Genomic DNA, 19216 nt, shown 5'->3' on the forward strand with positions numbered 1-19216 from the left:
AGATCTGCACTGTTAATAATCAGGAGTGATTAAGTAATGTTTAAGAAATGCTCAGCTATATTGTGGCCAAGGATGGATACTGACACCTGTATTCATTTCAGAAAGTACTCGGTTCCACAAATTATTCTGTTAACTAAACCAAAATTAGCTAGGTTGTTAAGATGCTACTCAAAATGATTGAAGGTGTTTGGACTGAATAACACATTATTTATGTGTGTTGAAAGGTCTTTGGGCTAGAACATTTTTGGTCTAATTTCCAAAAACATTTCAGCATGTACTGAAGTTAAAATATGTGGTCACTGAAAACGGTATGTTCCAAATGCTTTTAGTGACTCAGAAGAGAATCAAAATGATTCAGTAATTCCCATGCAACTCACAAAAATGAGCTTGGACATTTCAGCTAAGGTTGTATCCCTAATTAAGCCACTGGTTAGATAGGATTTTTCAACAAAAAAATTCAGTGTGGTCTGTTGTATAGTTCAGCCTTGTAATTTGGATCCCTAACTTCATTAGCCAACTTTGCACCCTGCTACTTTATTACATGCAATTACCTATAGAGTATGAAATCTGTGTGGCCCGCATTCAGTTATCTTAACATCTCTATGGAATGCATCTGTATGGAAGGGTTTGAGTAGCGTTGCATGCTGTAATTAGTTGTTTGAATGAGAAAAAAATTAATAAGTGATAAAAATATTTTATTCAACTTTGTATATAGAAATTATTGGATTTTTTACTTCTTTGTTTTTGTTTTGGTTCTTTTTAGGGAGATCCTGGAGATGCAGGGTTCATGGGTTTTCCAGTAAGTAGCATTACAGTGGGTGTGATAAAGTGTCAACAGTAACTAATATCAGAACAACATTTATTGATAATTGGTGGATTTTTTATTCAAAGGGACCTCCAGGTACACTGGGTATTCAAGGACCCATTGGTCCAAGAGGACAGCGAGGAAGACCAGTAAGTATATTAAAATTTTTTTCTCTAGAAAATTAACCAAACAGAAGGATTATCTCAGCAAGTTCCATTATGTTGGATTGTAACCTAGGTTAGAAATAGCAAGAAGGTGTCAATGGACATTAGACCTTTTAAAAAGCATGGTGAGACACTGAGAGATGAATATTGCATGAAGAGGTAGAGAGGGTTTTGTCCTGTGCTGTCAGAAGCTTTTGATTCATATAGTATTTTTTAACCTCCTTAGAACATCTCCCTACACTGAGTTATCAGAATGACTTAAATATGTTACCTTTTCTGCTCACAAAGGATATGTATATTAGCTCTCTATACTTCCCAGAGGAGATTGAATGGTATTTAGAATGCAATTTTAAACTATTTTTCTGTGGGGTTTTTTTCCAAAATCGTCATTTACAGCACTGATGTTGACAACTGTTGCAGTATAGTTCTTTCAGAAGACTATGTTCTCTCTAGATACATTTTCTACATTTCTTATTTCCATGGTCAATAGCTTCATTGGTGAGAAGCAGGTATTCAAATTCAATAGATCTAATTTTCTTGAAGCTTCTTTTATTTTCCTGTGACACAACTTTGTAGCATTTGCTTTTTTTGTTGTTTTGTCAAAATTTACTTTAGACCCACTTTACATCCCTGATCTGAGGGGAAGAAATTAATTCAGGCTTCTCACTCACAGTCTCCAACAGCTCCCTCCCCACCAGCCCCAAAAAACCCAAACTAAACCTAACCAAACAAAACAAAAAAATGCACAGTATGCTAAGCCTTGCAAAGTTAATTTTCTGCACTGGCGTGTTTTATCACATGGAGTAAACTGGATCATTTCTTTCTCACTGGTCATCCTGAAGGAAAATCAGTCCTTTACTTACTCTTTTTTTAGAACAAACCCACAGAAGTTCATGAGCTTCACAGAGGAGCCCAGCCTGCAGTGACTCATATTCCCAGTGCTCTTTCTGGGATGTTAGGAGTGCTGTGAACCATGCATTTTCAGAGCCCCTGTCTTGGGGATGCCCCACAACCACATCCCTCTGGTTACCATATTGGCAACATCTCTTTTGAGCAAAATACATCCAGCCTTTACTGCCTCTAAAACTATGACTCACCTGTGAGAGAGACCCAGGAGCACCTCACAGGTCTGAGTTTGCATCACTGCTCTTCTCTAAGAGCTGGGTAGTGCAGGAAGGCAGGCCTGGCTCCCCCAGGTCCCTGCAGGCTCTCCAGCCTAGGGAGTGCTCCCTGTGCAGTGCTTCTGCCCATTAGGTTAGGCAGTAAAAATTACTCAAGTCAAATTACTAACAAATTACTCAAGTCACCAGAAGTGATTCAAAAGGAGGTGTTTTTTCAGAACAAGTCTAGTGTTTGTCCACACAAAGGTACATAGCAAGGCAGAGATGTCTAAAAAGTTCAGGTCTCACCTGAATGTTACTATCTTTTCCTTGCAGGTTACACTGGATTTTGCTTTATGCACCTAACATCCCCTTTCAGGGCTCAGTAGGTGGACAGTTCCATCTGCAACCTTCTCTTGTTTCTGTGTCACTCATTCACCATGAGCTGAGCAGCTCATGCTTCTTATTCACCCCACCTTTCCCTCCTTTGACAATTTTTAATATGTAAAGCCCTTTGGAGCCTGTTTGCTACCATAGCTGACTGAAGCAAGGGAGTTTGTTCTTCAGTTAATGGCTTTCCTACCTCTTGTAAGGCTCTGTCAGATGTATTTAATGTTTTAGTTTCATTTTCCACCATCTTCCTTTGATTTCATTCTGTACAATCCCAAATAGGTAACCTGAGATGCCTATGGTAGTTCAACCCCTTACAGACCAATACAGTACCAAAACTGCAGCCCAGTGAAGCACTTAAAGATGTGCTTAACTTTAGGTATGAGCTTAAAGTGTTGCTTTGCCAGGATCCAAAAGCACAAGTTCTTATTACTTGGAAAAATGGGTTTTCATTAGATCTAGGCTGGGTAACTGTCAGTCTGCTCAGAAAGATTACCATGTGACTTAGGAAGGTATTTTTCAGAACAGTAAATACAGCGAATATAGTAACAATGGCACTTGGGATGCTGAGGATTACACTCCCTACTAAGTATATACTTAGGTTTCAGACAGAGGGTAGCTACCCTCCTGCATGCATTGATTAGAAAGCAACAAGTAACTTGCTCTCCCCTATTGTGCTTCCTCAGGGACCACCAGGACCCCCAGGGCCCCCAGGACCACAAGTAAGTCTTTGTGTCAGAGTTGTTCAAGTTGATTTTGTGTTGCTGAGGTTTATCCAAGACCTACTTGAAGACAGTAAAAGAAAGAACCATGGGCTGCACGACAGACTGTGTAGCACAAGACTTTCTGTGTTGGCTGCGTACCATGGGAAGTTAATCTTACACTGGGGTCACCTACCCTGAAAAGATTAGAGCCAGATTTAATTTGCTACCATAGTCACAGTGGCTTCCCATGAACAGAGAATCCTTGCAGTCTTCACAATATTAAATTTTATCTCCATGGAAAAAATATATATGACTTCATTGTTACAGTCTATTTAAGTGTTTTTATTTAGCATTCAAGGCTATTAAAACTCTCGCAGAAGAAATGCTTGATGTTTTCATGACATTACTCAGTGGATGACTCAAAGAAGAACTGGTAGCATATTTTAAACAGTTGTCTTTCTAAAAGTTTATGTCTGTAAAATTACTTCTAAATCTGTAAAAATACTTCAAGGTAAACCTAGGCTATTGTTTGATTGCAGTTCTTAGCGGTGCCGTATAGATTTGTAAGCCTGAAAAGGCCTTTAAGCATGTTTAAATTTGAATTTTATATTAGATTGGAGTTGTACACTTGGTAAACATTGACCTATTGTTCTTGCAGGGCAACAGGGGCCTTGGCTTCTATGGAGAAAAAGGTGAACAGGTAAAGGAAAACTAATGAATTAATATCGCTACTAAAGGGCAGGTGGATGTTTTCTGCTATTTATAAATTAACATGCTTTAAATACTCTCTTCATTTGCAATTGCATTATATAATTATAAGAGAGAAATTAATTATGGGTCTGTCTGTAAGGGATATTATAGCTGAACTAACCCCTATATGTCTAGACCTCTCTTTCCTCTCATTTACACTGACACAGAGGTAACACTTCTGAAATTTATAAACACAGGTCACTTTCTGTAATGCTGTAATCTTTGCTGTTCTTCTGAAAACACACAGGGCAAAAGCAAGTATTACTATATGTTAACCCAGAACAAAATTAATTTATCTTGCCACAAATTTATTTGGAATGGTTGTATATGGTTTAGAACCATACTCCCAGCAGGGGCAAACCTGTGCTGCTCCTTTGCAGTGTGCTAGAGCCTCTCCTGATCAGCTTGACCAGGTATTAGAGCTGTTGGTAAATGTTCCTTTATGTTTTCCCTGCAGGGCCCCCCAGGTCCTCCTGGTCCACCTGGGCTTCCTACAAGAGAACTGACGGGTGTCCCTCCTGACAAGCACAAGGTAAGTAAGAGGGTATTTTTCTGAGATCAAAAAGGAACTAAGAGCTCTGTGCTACCAAAACGTGCTTTAACATATAGAACTTAAAAGACTTTAATATATCAAAACAGAAATTTGTTACTTTCAAAAACTTGGATCATAATGTATTTATTGAAACTGTGGTGGCTAAAGTGATTCAGAAAGTATTTCTCAAGTTTAGAGGTGTCTTTGGCAAACTTGTTCCTTTTGTTCAGGCGTGCAGCTACTGGCCATCACTCACATCTCATTTTACAAGCAGAAATGCCTGCTGAGAAACCATTACTGTGTTTGTTTTGATAACTTATCTATGTGATGCAGATATTTATATACTTAGAGTTAAGGCTTATTCTAACATATTGGAGAAATCCCCACATGCAAGACGCAGTTTATTCTCATCTGTTGCTTCTTGCTGGGAGCAGAGGCAGTCATACCCTGTATGTGTATATTCTGTATCAGACACCAACCTCCAGACCAGTTGTTTTTTGTCCCATATTTGAAGTTAGAAACTTTATGTGGCTCATACAATTTCTGCAGTAAGATGAGTAAATTGCTATCATACTGGAAGATCTAAAAACACCTTTAACACTCTACAGTCTGCCCTAAATAACATACATGCTGAGATTTTCATGACTAAGCGGACACCTACATTGAGCTACTTACCTGGAGAGCTATTCTATTCAGTGGAGATGTCATCAATAGAGAGAGTGGAATTTAGGCTTTGATTTGTCTTACCCTAACTGGAGCTCTTGATCAAATAATTCATAGATAATCAGTAGGTAAAAATGGGAGAGTGTGCATTTATTCATAGGTATTCCTTTGGCACTCACCACCCTGACATCTCATGAACAAGCCTGGAAAGAGCTAGGCATTCACATTCCTAGAGACCTTTTCAGAAAAATTACCAAGTATTTCTTTAAAAAGCAGCTTCAAAAACTTACCATGAAAGCATTGATTTCATACAAGAAGTGTATGAATAAAGAACAGCACAGGAATAGTGTTTTTTCTCTTGATCAGTCATTTTGTGTTGTATAAAAGTTATTGAAATGTAAGTGGGAATGCCAAACCTATCTGAATACTTTTTCCTTGTTGTTAGGGTGAAAGGGGAGACCCTGGACCAAGAGGAGAAGCTGGAATTCCAGTAAGTCATGTGGAGAAGAACAAAGTCAATTAATAATATTGGAGTTAATACTTGTGTGCTCTTCACTGATGTGATGCAGTATGGATATGGAGCAATATAGAAGTGTTATAAGCAGAGACACCAGTCCTAATGCTTCAGAAAAACTGAACAACTTGATGTGTAATAACTTCACAGCACAATCAGTTGTTCTCTTACTGGTTTACTGAAATAAGACTTTCCCTCACATATTTTTAATTTTAATTCTAATTATTAATAAATCTCTTTACTTATTCTTCTGAGCTATGTTTTAAATTTTCACTGTATTTCATTCAGTAAGAACATATGGAGTATTTTTAATCATTTTCAGCCTACTGTCCAACACATACAAACTTTTTGTCTCATGGTTTTTAAAATCTGTTGAGTAAGTGGGAAGTAATCCCATATGTTGCTGTATTGTGTAAAGCTGCCAACCCAGCTTGACTGAACATGGTTTAGTTATAGCTCACAGACAATCTCTAGACTGACTAAATAGCTTTGCCATTGAATGGTTCCTTTTGACTTCCCAGAGGGGTTTCAAGCAGAGTCTTTACTAAGCGGGGATGCCTCGCTGAGCATTTTGCAGAGCTTTATTTTCTCAGATGGTCTGGTCAGCAACTCCAGAAGGTTATGGGAGAAGGTCACATTGTGAGCCCTGATGCCCTCCATGTGTGGTTGCTAGCCAGTTCTTCAGCTGCTGATCATATTCTACACGTGCAGGATTTTTTTTACTCATGAGGAAAACTAATTACATGCTGATGTAGCAAAAGGGGATATGTGCTTCTCCCCTTCTTTTGTTTTGTATAGTAGGATGGATAGCAGCATGCCTGTGTTTGCCAAATAGCTCTCTGAAGCTACAGTTTGGGCATAAGATGAGTTGCTTAATTGGTTGTATAGCTGAATAATTACTTTGGCTCTTCTTCAGAGCTGCAGACACAGAAGAAATAAAGGAGATGATAGGAGGGAGACACTGTCCTCTCTCTAATGGCCTGCTCCTGCTATTGTAATGAAGCAAGCATGTTACACTTAATTATAAGGACAACAGTTCTTTCACATGCAGCTATTATTAGATTATCCTTCTGTTACAATGATGCTTTCTTCCTGTTTAGCTTCCATAAAGCAGTGTTGCAATTTTTTTGCACATAATGAAGAAATATGTTGAACTGACGTGCAATCTTTCCTAGGGTGTTCTTCTCTTTCCTCTCGAAAAAGGTGAAGAAGGGTTAATGGGCTACCCAGGAGAAAGGGTGAGTCACTCATTAAAGGTAGAATTCACTCAGCTGAGTGGGTGCATTTGAGCTGAGAGTTTGCCTTCTGGAGCAAAACAAAGATGGAAAAAATCACAGAAGTTATAGTTCTTCAGATCAATAGGTTGGCAGCTCGGGACTGCCTGAAGCAGGAAAGCAAAAAGGCCCTTTTGAAGTGGTGGTGGGAGGAGGCCCCCACAGGGCTCAAGGTGTGCCAAAGGATGGCAAGGTGTGCCTGTGCCATCCCTGGGAAGCCTTGTGCATCTCTCACCTGAAGCTGTGCTCACTAAGCAGAGCTGCTGTCCTGGTCCTCAGCACAGGCTGTGCTTCACTGTTGCCATCTGAGCTGTCTGCAGACCAAGGTTAACAAACACGAGTCTGCCTCCACTTACTTGTGACTCAACCAAAAGTCAATCTAATGCTTCCTTGCAGCATCTATGACTGCTTGTTTTGGAGCAGTGTTTCTGAAGTGCTTAAATGGAGTGAGAATGGTACTGAGAATACATTTTTTTAAAAAAATCTCAGTCATCTTTATAATCTTTATGGTCAATTTACAATGTATTGATTAAGAGAGAAAAAAGTAAAATACCAGATTAGATTTCAGACTTTACTGTTTGCACCATATAAAAATCTAATTGAAAACATATCTGAAGTGTGACTGTTAGTTTTTCAAGCTGTTAGATTTATTTTATCTAAGAAATAATAATGGTTCTTTGCCTTGAGGATGTTAGAATGTCATTTTATTTTGTTAATTTTTTTGTACCCTCATAGGGACTGCCTGGCATCCCTGGTTTTCCAGGACTCAGTGGAGAAATAGTAAGTATTTTGTACAAGACTGTTGTTTCCAACACATATGAATACAATCTGTCTGGAAAGTAAACTGTAGAGGACAAATTCTGCCTGCAATTACACTAGCTGTAGTCTAACAAATGTCTTCTGGGTTCATCCATCATTCTAATTTTGGGTCAGTTATTTTTCTCATCAGTAAGGCAAAAAATTACCCTATGATTAAAGTCCAGTTTTTCTTAAACCATGAGCATCTTTTGAGACCATTACAGGGAAGTATCACTTTCATTGTTCTAATTACTGTGATTGTGATTTCTGTCATTTTCTTGCTACAAGCAGAAGCTTTTTGAATAGCTTTCTGCAGATGTGTTTGAAATGTATGGTTATCTTGGATATCACAAAGGGAGAAAAGATGGAAACTGATAAATATACCAGTTCAATCTCTGTCCCCATGGAAACACACCCAAATATTTAAAATAGCATTCTGTCAGACAGAGACTTTCTGTTTGGTCTCAGAAAAAGGCTTCTTCAGTCAGCATTAGAAATCACTTCCATGAGGTAAATAGCTGTGGGATGCACGATTTTTCCATGCTTTGCCATCTTTAGTTGTTTAAAGATTTGTCCTGCCACCAAGGCATAACAATAATAACATGAAACACATGGGACATGAAAGTACACAAAATCTGAAAAATAACATTTGCACAGCTATTCAGTCCTGGTGGTGTGGAAGGGAATTGCTATTAGTAATACATACATGGAGAGGCTGATGCAAAACCCATTAAAGCCCAGTGGTTGACCTAAACATGGGTTCATGCTCCAGTCAGAAGTGAGCAGTGGCTGCTCCTTTTTGGGGATGAATTTTGGAAATAATTTTAGTAGAAGGTACATTGGTTTGGATGGACTATCATTGTATAATGTGTGTGTGAGAGGGGACACCCTACTCTATGTGCTATTCACAACCTCCTTTTTGTTGATTTTTGAGTGATTTTATTCTTGAGAAAGAAAGAAGGATGATTAGGTCCTGCTAGCACACAGATGAAGCTGCAGTTAAGCAGGAAGCTGCTGGCTTTGCTTCTAGACCGCCAGCTCCACCTAGTGTAAAGAGATTTTACACCAGATAATCAAGAGGCTCTTTTTCCAATGGTGTGATGTACACTTGCCATTATGGAAAAGCCTCTGAAACGTGATCAGGTTTGCAGCATCTGGTTGCGAGCTGTGGTACTTTCAGTGCTTCAAAACTACTTCAAGAGTGACTTACAGAGTTGGTTATTAACACTGAAGTTCTGGTTTAGAGTTGCACCCACTGTAAAACTGAGAGATACTGAGATTTTAAAAAACTGACTAATAATCTACGTGTGAATTATACAAAACTACTGTGTTAATTAACATCAGTTGTTGATCTGGCCACTGTTTTCTACTAAAAGCACACATTTTTAACACCAATCTCTTTCCAGAGTACATATAAATATTTTCTGTATAAAACAAAAGCTGTCAAAGTAAAGCACACAGAAGAGGCGATCTCATCTGGGTCAGCATCTCTGAAATCTATCTGCTTGTGACTTCTTCTCATTCAGCCCTTCTTCAGCCAAACAGTCTCCAGCCCCGTGGAAAAGAGCAAAAAGGACCTGTGTACTTCAGTGCTATTTCACTGCTCACTGTTCCCATTCCAGTGAAAATATGTCTACTTATAATGATTCTGACTAATTTAGTTTTCTTGCAGCAGGCTGCTGTGGTCTGGCTGCCTAGCCCATGTATCTCAGGGTCAGCTGGCATGGTCAGCTGCATTTTCTCCTCCTGTACCCTGCAGCATCCGTGGAATGGTGTCAGTTCAGGTGCTCCTTCCATCTGCACCACTGCCAGGGGTGACAGAGCACGTCCCCCTGCTCAGCAGGTCCCCCTGGCCTTTGGCAAGAATTAGGCTTGGTCCAAGAGGTGGGACAGCAAACCACAAGGAACTTTATTTGTGTTACAGAAATTGCTACAGACCAAATAATTTTAGTCTCTCTGTGATAATGGAAAAGTCAATCATTTTTATGTATATTACAGGGTATTCCAGGATTTGATGGTCCACCTGGTGGCCATGGTCCCAGAGGAAGCAAGGTACTGCTTTACTTTCATTTCCTAGAAGCAAGAAGCCAGATTGTCATTTTGCCTTCTTTCCTTTTCTGTCATCATGTAGTAGCAATTGTGTCTGTTGTCATTGTAGAACCGGTTATGTGGTTTGTTAATTTGATATTGTTGAGATTTCTTAAATGGTGTGTCTGTGCCTTTGGAAGTTTGGGGGTTTGTGTTTCATGGGGATACCTTTTCATTTTAAAAGAAATTTTCTATAACAGTGTGCTTGGGTGTGATACTTCAGCTTCTCTTGACAGGGGGAGCCTGGTGAGATGGGTCCTCCAGGACCAGATTCCTATTTTCCTTCCCGCATCCCAAGGAAAGGTACATCTTCTTTGCTCAGATTGTTTATCTTTGCTGTTTTACTACCTTCTGCATAGATCAAAAGCATGACATTCTAAGAATTCAAGTCCTAAAAAAATGTGTTTGCTAAAGTGTTCAAGAAGCTGTAATTGCCTTCCAAGAGAGTGCCCTAATCACCTTCTTGCAGGCAGGTGGTTTCTTTGTCTCTCCTGCTGAGCTGGACTGCTGTACAAAAGGCTTCCATGCATGCCTGTATCCACAGAGAAGAAGCAAGCAAAAAAGCGTGTGACTTTGTTGGCCAGTGAAAGGAAGAATGCGAGTCTGTCTTCTGTGGCCTGTTTGAGACTTTGGATAAAGCACAGTAGTGGCAGCACAGCAGAGAGCATTCTTATTATCTAATAGAAAGACAGACAGACAGACAGACAGAAAGAAAGAAAGAAAGAAAGAAAGAAAGAAAGAAAGAAAGAAAGAAAGAGAAACTCACACATTAAAAATGCCTTGAGGAATATAAGAGTATTTTTTTCCTTTTCAAAATTGACAAGTTTCCGTTGTGATCTTTTCACTAAGCTTGTAGCACCCAGTGTCAGCTGTTCTGCAGAGCTGTGGTGGCTCTGCATGGCTAGACTAGAAACACATAAAAGGTGATAGCAGTTTGCCAAGGCCAAAACTATTCAAGGGAAGTTGCCAGCAAACAACAAGAGTGATCACATGCCACTGCCTTGGCCTTTGTCCTCATGCCACAGAGTTTACTAGTCTTGTTGAAAGCCAGAGAGACTAGCAGTGAATGGTTCCCTTCCTCCCAGAGAAAGGGGACAAGAGGCCCAAAATATTGGTGAAATCACCCCGAATACCCTGCCAGCCTTTTAGAAGCAGGAGGGACTGTGTAGAGAGAGAAAGAAGCAGGCAGAGGGCTGAAGACACCGCATGTTCTCTGCTATCACTGATCTTTGACAAGAGCATGATACTTTCTGCAGGCAGTACCTGGGCTGGGCCCAGATGCTTTTGGTAGTGGGAAGCAAAGGAAAGCTCACACATCACACATCTGTGACAGCAGAAACCTCATGTAGGAAAAAGAGGGGCTCTCCTCAGAAAGCTGCTCTTCTGTGCTTCCCAGCAGCAATGTAACTCTAGCTGCATATTAGTAAAAGGTGAAAGATCCTGTCCTGCTTTCTGGGCTTGTTGGCTCCACACTATTCCTGTCAGTCTAAAGCTATGTTTTAGAAACTGTTGTAAAACTCTACTATTCCAAAGCACTTGAAGATTCTAATATTTGCTTTTTTACCAAGAGCAGCATCACACTAACATGTTTTGTGGAATCGGGGGTGTCTTTCAGGTGCAAGAGGTGATCCAGGCTTCCCAGGTGCTTCTGGACTCCCAGGAGACCGAGGAGACGAGGGAGATCGTGGATTGCCTGGTCTTCCTGGATTTTCTGATGGTAATACCCCAGCTTTACATAAAGTTCTAACAGCTTTATAGGGAGTTTGACTGATACAGAGTCACAGTAGAGAAAATCTTAATGGTGATTATGTGATACACATGAGTAGTAGAGTAGTAGATAATAACTGGCGGGGACAAAGAATGAGAAGAGCATTTTCCTTTGGACCAGTGGGACTCTTGCAAAACTGCTGAAGTAGAGATGATGACAGAGCCTCGTTTCTGTAACTGCTATTGATTTGCTCAAGTGAAAAGTGCAGTTACCATTTTTGCTCCATGCTAAGTATGTCCATTTTTCCTTGCTTGTTACATGCAATTGTATGAACTTTCTCTTCTGTTACATCACAGCTCTTTGGGCAGCACGGTTAAGAAATTGCTTTGAACTTCTTCCCCGGTTCTGTTTCAGCGGATGGGGATAAGCCAGGCTTACCTGGAGAAATGGGACCAAAAGGTGAAAAGGGTGAAATAGGATCTCCTGCTTATTTTGCGGGACCGCCTGGGCTTCCGGGGAAGGACGGCTTACCTGGAATTCGTGGTCCACCTGGTCCTGTTGGAGCCCCTGGTAAGTGCAAAACCAGAGATGATGAGAACTCTCAGAAGCATCTTTGATCATTTTAAAGACAGCTGCTGACAGGGCAAAGTGAGACATTGACAGAATGAAATGAAATGAAATGAAATGAAATGAAATGAAATGAAATGAAATGAAATGAAATGAAATGAAATGAAAATTAAATGAGAGGTGGGGAGGACACACAGAGAAGTCGTGTACACTCATCAGTGAAGAAAAGGTTTGTGTGATTTTCAGACAGTCCTGGCAACATTTGAAAGGATGGAGAAAAGGATGTGCAGGAGCTGATCCAGAGCAGGGTATTTGTGCTAATGAAGAGTAGGTTGGGCTGAGAGGAGGAATTCAGTGTTGCAGAGAGCAAAGAATGGTGAGAATTGTCTACACAACAGATGGAAGTTAGTGAGAATGAGTGTGAGAAGCTGACAGAAAATGGAGAGAGGAAGGGAGAAGGGAATACATCACAGCAGGCTGGGTTAGACAGGAATTGACATTAGGGGAAACGGGAAAATGTGTTGCAGCTCTAAGAAATAGGAATGAAAGAGAAAAAGAGTAAATCTACAGTAGATTAATTTATATTTTTATTAAATTAAACTTCTAGGTCCTCTCTTTGGATTAAAAGGACGAGAGGGAACACCAGGTAGATTTGGTACGCAAGGTTTCCCCGGGCCAAGAGGACAAAAAGGACCTAAAGGTAGGCTATAACAGATAACTCAATAGATTATCTGCTGTTATGCATTATGTAAAGCCCCAGTGTGTTCAGTCTGGATTTACTGAACTATGACATGCATGAGGACTGATGAATTTGATTTGGGGCTAACAAGACAAAGAAACGTTGTGTTGGATTCTTGTTGGGGGGGAAAAAAAAAGGAGTCATTTTCTCAAGTATTTGAGAAACTACTCAAATATTCTCAAGTCTATATATAAGATGGATACAGCTCCACATCTATTTGTTGTTGATAGAGCTTTCTTTCTTTCTTCTCATTCCAATTTTTTCCTTAGGTGAAGAAGGGGATTGCACTAGATGCCTTTTGGGTGAGGAACTCAGAAGAGGCTCTACTGGCCCCCGTGGCCCTCCTGGCTTTCCAGGAACCCCTGGCCAGCCTGGAAGGAAAGGGGAACCTGGTGATCAAGGACCACATGGTCTTCCTGGCTACCCTGGAGCAAAAGTGAGATAGTTGGGTTTCTTATTGCTTAGTTTTATATGTGCTAGTATTATATTCCAGTTTTATATGAAAAAATTCCAAAACCTCAAGCTATTCTCCATGGAAAAATGATGAAAAGTATTTTCTCTTCCTTCTGCCACTTCCTTCTTTCTGCTACTTTCTTCTGCCATTTCCTTCTACCACTTCCTTCCGCCACTTCGTTCCTTCCTTCCCACAAATTACAGAAGGCACATGTTAACCTGATAAAATGTAAGGTTCTTGTTTACTGTATATACTTTCTAAAAAACACTGTTCAATAACACTGAGGAAAGAGCGCATAACAGCTTGTGTGTTGATGATACACAGAGGTGCTGTACTATGTGGTGTGCTGACTGCATCATGGCTCCTCACGGGCAGAACTGGCTTCAGTCCATCACATCTCTCAAGATTTTAGAATAAATCCTTTGTAATGCTGACCCAAAAGCTGATTTTGTCTATCAAAAAATTGTGGAATGCTATTTGGTTGGAAGGGCTTAAGATCACCCAGTTACAAACCCCTGCCCTGGGATGGAACATCCTCCACTAGACCAGGTTGCTCCCCATCCAAGTGTTCTTGGAATAGAACATTTCCAGGGCTGGGGTATCCACAACTCTTCTGGGTCTGTGTACCTGCTTCAGTGCCCCACCACCCTTACATTAAAGAATTTCTTCCTAATATCTAGTCTAAACCTGCTGTCTTTCAGTTTAAAACCATTCCTCTTTTCCTATCACTACCATTGTAAAGTCCAAAGATGTCAGAGCAAATATGTTTTCAGTAAGTACTTTAGGCTCTTCTGAACATCAAAAAAACCAAGCTCACTCACAATTATCTAAAGTTTGGCATTTTTTAGAATTAAAATGTAATACATTAAACTTTGGCTTTATTATGGCTGTATTTGAAAAAGCAGAAAAGTTAGATTTTTTTCAAAAATTCAAAATACTTAAATAAAAATCTATAGTTTCTAAAAGTCACAAAAAATTGACAGAAATATTTCCAGAAATGTTATATTGATACTTTGATTAAAACTTTAATTTCTACGAGGCTATTTTGCTTTTGAGATTCTTCATCCCAGAATTTAAGTTACTGTAGAACAGAGAGAAGTATAAACATGTACAGACATAGCACAGCAAATTCAAAAAGTAAAACAATGTAGCTAATATATTCTTGGTCCATATTCTGGGGCAAAAATCACTCCATAATTCTTTAAGTATGTTCAACAAGCTACATTTGTGGATGATAAATACAATTAAGCTTGATGAACTCTATGCCAGTTTAATGAAAATGAAGTTTTATCCCAAGCAAAGGGATTTTTTTTTCTGTGGAGGAAGAGAAATTAGAATCAGCTGTAAAATATTTAAATATTTTGAAAATACCTCTGACCTAAATTGTATTATACATAACAACAAAATCTTGAGAGAAAAAAAAAAATAGCAATGTGAAGATCATGCTATTAGTGCAGTGTTAATGCAGTAATTCAGCATTATTTTAAATTCTTGAGATTTCTTTTGGCCTGAAAAAAATCAGTGTCCAAAACCAATGACTTTACCATGGAGTACAGATTGTCTTCAGCCACATTAAAATACAGTTTTCAAATATATTCCAGATAAAGCAGAATGCTTATAATCAAAACTAATCTCACTCTTTTGACTAACAGAAGTGGAAACCTGCATTGGTGTGATGACCTGCAGCTGAGATGCAGTTTTTTTTACATGCTTTTTCACCCAGAATGTAAATAAAATACAGTGGAGCCAAAGACACACTTTTAAATAATACCTGGCACAGTAGTATTTTAAACAAAAAAAAAATTTTATCAGGTACATCCCTTTCATTCAGTGTCTGCCCTGGAATTCCATAAGAGTTGGCTGAGGAAAGCCTGACATGCACAGCTTATATTTTAGTAAGCGTGAGTGTAATTATTCAGAACTAAAGCTAATTGGTATAAAACAATCACTAGTAAATGGCTCCATAACCTCTGGGCCTTGGCAGCTACCATGGATATGGATTTGGCTCTGTGATTGCCAGGCTCTTGGCCAACAGCTAGAAATTTCACTTTTAGATGGGCTGTTCAGGAGGAGGTTTCAGTGTTGTGCTAAGGAAGCAAGAATGCCAGGGACTGGTCTTTAGCTCACCACAGTTTGTCTTTGCAAGAGGGAAGGTTTCACTCCTTGGAAATTTCCAGTGCATGGCTAGGCAAGGCCCTGGGCAACCTGCTCTATCTCCAAGTGCTGGGCTGGGCCAGAGACCTCCAGCCTTCCCTTCTAACCAAAGCCTTCCCACAGGTCTGTGATCTGATTAAGTGATTTTATCACTTAATCCCCCTGTGCCCAAGTTCTTGTCTGGTAAATGAAGGTGGTGCTGCTTTTCAGCCCCAGAACAGTGCTGTGAATCACAATCCACTGCCAGCTGCCCTGGGAGTGGTGCATGGCAGGAATTGCACATCAGTAGAACACTAATGTTTTTTCCAAGGTAGCAAAGAGTTGCTTGGGGCATTTTCTTTAGTAGCTAACTCACAATGTTAATTCACAATGTTTTCTCCAGTGCAGTTCTGCAGCAGCAATCCTGCAGAACTCCAGAGCAGTCCTGCAGTCAGCTGCAAGACTCTAGCTCATGGAAAGCCACAGGTGTCCCAATCCATCCTCATGCAGATCTCCTCTACCATGCCATAGAGACCTTGGTCCTAGTTATAACATATTAATAAAGGTTCTGCGCAAGAATGGGATTATTAGAGGAAATTATTCACAGAAAGTAACAGGAAAGCAGTAAAATCCAAGGAGGCTTTTTTTTTTTAAGCGGGACAGTAGAAATTCAAATCTTGATATTTATTTCTTAAGCAGTTCTGATCTGTTTTGGTTTTTTTTTAATGTATGTAACCACAGGGATTTTTGGGTCCAGCTGGATTTCCTGGACGGAAAGGAGAAAAAGGAGACTCTTTACACATAACTACAAAAGGTAGAGTGAAAATTCATATCACCTATATTTTTTCTATTATTTGTAGTATTAATGAAAAATTGGTCTCACAATGGAATGTCTTCTTTAGGTACCAAAGGAATACGAGGAGATCCTGGGCTGCCTGGAATCAGAGGTGAAGATGGTTTCCCAGGCAGAGATGGATTAGATGGTTTACCAGGACAGCCTGGCCTTCCAGTAAGCAACAAATACAGCAAATACACCAGACCCAGTTACTAATGCACTTCATTCTGAGGAGTTATGATCACCAGCCTGTCCTTCTTTCACAGATAATGATGCAAAACTAGACTGGGTTTGCTGGTTATTGATAAATTAAGCATCAGGTTTGCTCTCAAGGTTTTTAGAAAAATCACTTTTACTTCCATTTTACTTAAACAAGTGGTAGTGTATGGTTTATTTGTGACTCCTTCTAGTATAGTCTGAGATTCTTTGTGACTGAATTTCAATAGCTTTGGTACAACTGTGTTGAAGAAAAGCAAAATTTACTACAATTTTATGTTCTTAAAATGTACATTGTGTCATCATATTGCTTGATAGCAACTCACCTAACTAACTGTAGCTATCTAGAAATTAGACATGTAGTCTTCGTTAATTTTCTAACTTCCTTCTATAGCCAAAATTAAATACCTTGCAAGAAGAATTCCTGTGGCCCATCATAAATGATGTTTCGAAGCACTGGGACACTCATATTTGAAGATAGGCAAGATCTATACTAGGCACTCTAGACTACAGTACTTTTCCTAACAGTGAAGATGGTACTGCTTCTGAAGATAGAAAAGCATTCTCTAATGATGTTTGTAAAATATTGATTCAGTAGTGTAGAAATATCACTGGGAGTGCAGACAGAGAAAAAATCTTTTGGGTGCATTTTTATGTCAGCTTCTCTCAGAAGTAAATGCCACAATGGAACATCTCTAGCAATGCATTTTGTCTCCCGAAATCAACTTAGAGCTTTTCAGGAAGGACCAGCAGCCCCTCCATAACACTGATTCATATTGCCCAAGTGCTTTTCAAGGGCCAGCATTTTTAGGGGAATGTTCCCTCAAGGAACACTTCTCTCATGCCCTTACTGCCATGTGCTCTACATTAAAGTCAGGTTATTTCAAAAATACTTTATTTTCAATGTTGATTTGAAGAGCTGGGATGCAACACTTGAGAAATTACTGCCTATAAGATGTTGTTCATGAGAGCAACTGTTTGAGTTGTTTCTCAGCAAAGCCAGGAGTGACCACCTCCCTTCACTTCCCACAGGGTGATACTATCAGAGGTTTCCCTGGTGATCCTGGTTATCCAGGTGAATTAGGCCCAAAGGGCTTTCCAGGAGAAGCAGGCCTGCCAGGTGAAGGATTTCCTGGTCCAAAAGGCTTCCGGGGTCCTCCAGGTGACCAAGGGCAAGCTGGAAGCCCAGGATCTCCAGGTCTGCCTGGGCTGCCAGGAGAGCCTGGCCAACTAGGTAAGAGACACCACTCTGTCCTACATGAGAGCCATGGGAGATCAGCACGGAGCTGTGTGCACACGGTTGAAAAGGGATAGTTTGGTGGGAGTTATGTGGGGTAAAAGGAAATGCTGGTATTGTCCAGAAACCTTAAAAAAGGAGATACTTCAGAATTCCCAGTAGTTTCATGTCAGGTTTTGAAATAACATGAATTAATGTGTTAGTGCCAGCAAGTAACATTTTTCAGGTTTCAAGCAGTTGGAGCCAATGGAGCAATGTCCTGCAATTGGAAATCCCACAGGTGGTTTTCTCTCATTTTTCCCATCCAACATAATCTTTTAATTGACCAGAGAAAATCATGTTTCCACCCTTCAGAGCTCCTCATAGTGTTTCTGCAGCTTTTCAAGTCCCTTCCAAGTGTAGCAATTCCAGGGCTACTTTCAGAAGAGCTCAAGCTCAGAGCTTTATTCCTCCACTTGGAGAAGTCTGGCAGAATATTCAAGCTAAAGCAAGCACATGTCAACCTTACACAGTGCATGGGACAGCCTCCTAACATGGACAGGATGGGTTTTAGGCCTGGATCTAATCAATGTGTGGATAATGTTCAGTTAGTTACAGCAAATAATTTGTGTGGTATGTGTGCACAGTAGATAAGAGAATACAGTATTTGCTGGTTTTATAGGCATTTTTGTTAGAATTGAGAACATTTTTATCTTTTTGCAATTTTTCTCTTTTAGATAATAACTGTGTTTTCTAATTCTTTGCTCACAGACTGTGGGCAGGTCATTGAAGACTTTCCTAGAGGGGATGCAACTGAACCAATATGGTCAGGTACTGTACATACAGATGGCTTGAATATCTTTTTAGTATTATGCTCCTTTTATGGGTTGATACTTTCTTCTGATGACTGCTTTGGATGCTCTTGGTTGTAAAATATTTTAACTTTAGGTCACAAATAACTATGCATATGCTCTATGTAGCTCTAAACTAAATTAATCAAATTTAACATTTTCTAAAATTATTGCACTTTTGGCTCTACAGTTCAGAGATTCTTTATTTCATCACTCCTGAGTGTTTATTGTACAATTACTGTGCAATCTATGAAAACAGTACTAGAAATTAGGTGCCCAAGAAAAATTCAGCAACTTTTTTTGAAGAAGAATTTTGAGTGAAGATTTTCAGTGCAATGTGGGCTCTACAGTTCAGAGGTTCTTTATTTCATCACTCCTGAGTGTTTATTGTATGATTACTGTGCAATCTATGAAAACAGTACCAGAAATTAGGTGCCTGAGAAAAATTCAGCAACCTTTTTAGAAGAACTTTGAGTGAAGATTTTCAGTGCAATGTGACATATAACAAAAAACCTTCTGATTTTTACAAAAATTAACTTGATTGTGTCATGGGTATAAACCACACATAGGGAAACAAAGCATTTCTATTATTCTGAAAAATACAATAGGCTGGACTACCCTTCCATGCTGGTCCAGCTGGACCTGCCACCATAACCCCTGTAAAACAGGCAGAAGAGCAGCTCTTGGGGTGGAGATCAGCTTGAGTGCTCCCCTG

General features: G+C 39.7%; 1 protein-coding gene across 2 annotated transcripts in view; it reads left to right on the forward strand.

Moving 5' to 3' along the window:
• COL4A2 (collagen type IV alpha 2 chain) overlaps positions 1 to 19216 on the forward strand; it is a 141010-nt gene that overhangs the window by 93059 nt on the left and 28735 nt on the right. For both annotated transcript variants that reach the window (XM_039714218.1, XM_039714217.1), the window contains exons 9-26: positions 764 to 799; positions 892 to 954; positions 3146 to 3181; positions 3822 to 3863; positions 4371 to 4445; positions 5554 to 5598; positions 6798 to 6860; positions 7632 to 7676; positions 9693 to 9746; positions 10019 to 10085; positions 11398 to 11499; positions 11905 to 12060; positions 12665 to 12757; positions 13066 to 13232; positions 16125 to 16197; positions 16286 to 16392; positions 17467 to 17668; positions 18422 to 18481. In XM_039714218.1, the coding sequence (XP_039570152.1) occupies positions 764 to 799; positions 892 to 954; positions 3146 to 3181; positions 3822 to 3863; positions 4371 to 4445; positions 5554 to 5598; positions 6798 to 6860; positions 7632 to 7676; positions 9693 to 9746; positions 10019 to 10085; positions 11398 to 11499; positions 11905 to 12060; positions 12665 to 12757; positions 13066 to 13232; positions 16125 to 16197; positions 16286 to 16392; positions 17467 to 17668; positions 18422 to 18481 (1486 nt within the window). The remainder of the gene's footprint in view (positions 1 to 763; positions 800 to 891; positions 955 to 3145; positions 3182 to 3821; positions 3864 to 4370; positions 4446 to 5553; positions 5599 to 6797; positions 6861 to 7631; positions 7677 to 9692; positions 9747 to 10018; positions 10086 to 11397; positions 11500 to 11904; positions 12061 to 12664; positions 12758 to 13065; positions 13233 to 16124; positions 16198 to 16285; positions 16393 to 17466; positions 17669 to 18421; positions 18482 to 19216) is intronic.

The sequence above is a fragment of the Passer montanus genome, unplaced genomic scaffold (genome assembly GCF_014805655.1).
Source record: "Passer montanus isolate IOZ18808 unplaced genomic scaffold, ASM1480565v1 scaffold3, whole genome shotgun sequence".
Classification (NCBI taxonomy): domain Eukaryota; kingdom Metazoa; phylum Chordata; class Aves; order Passeriformes; family Passeridae; genus Passer; species Passer montanus.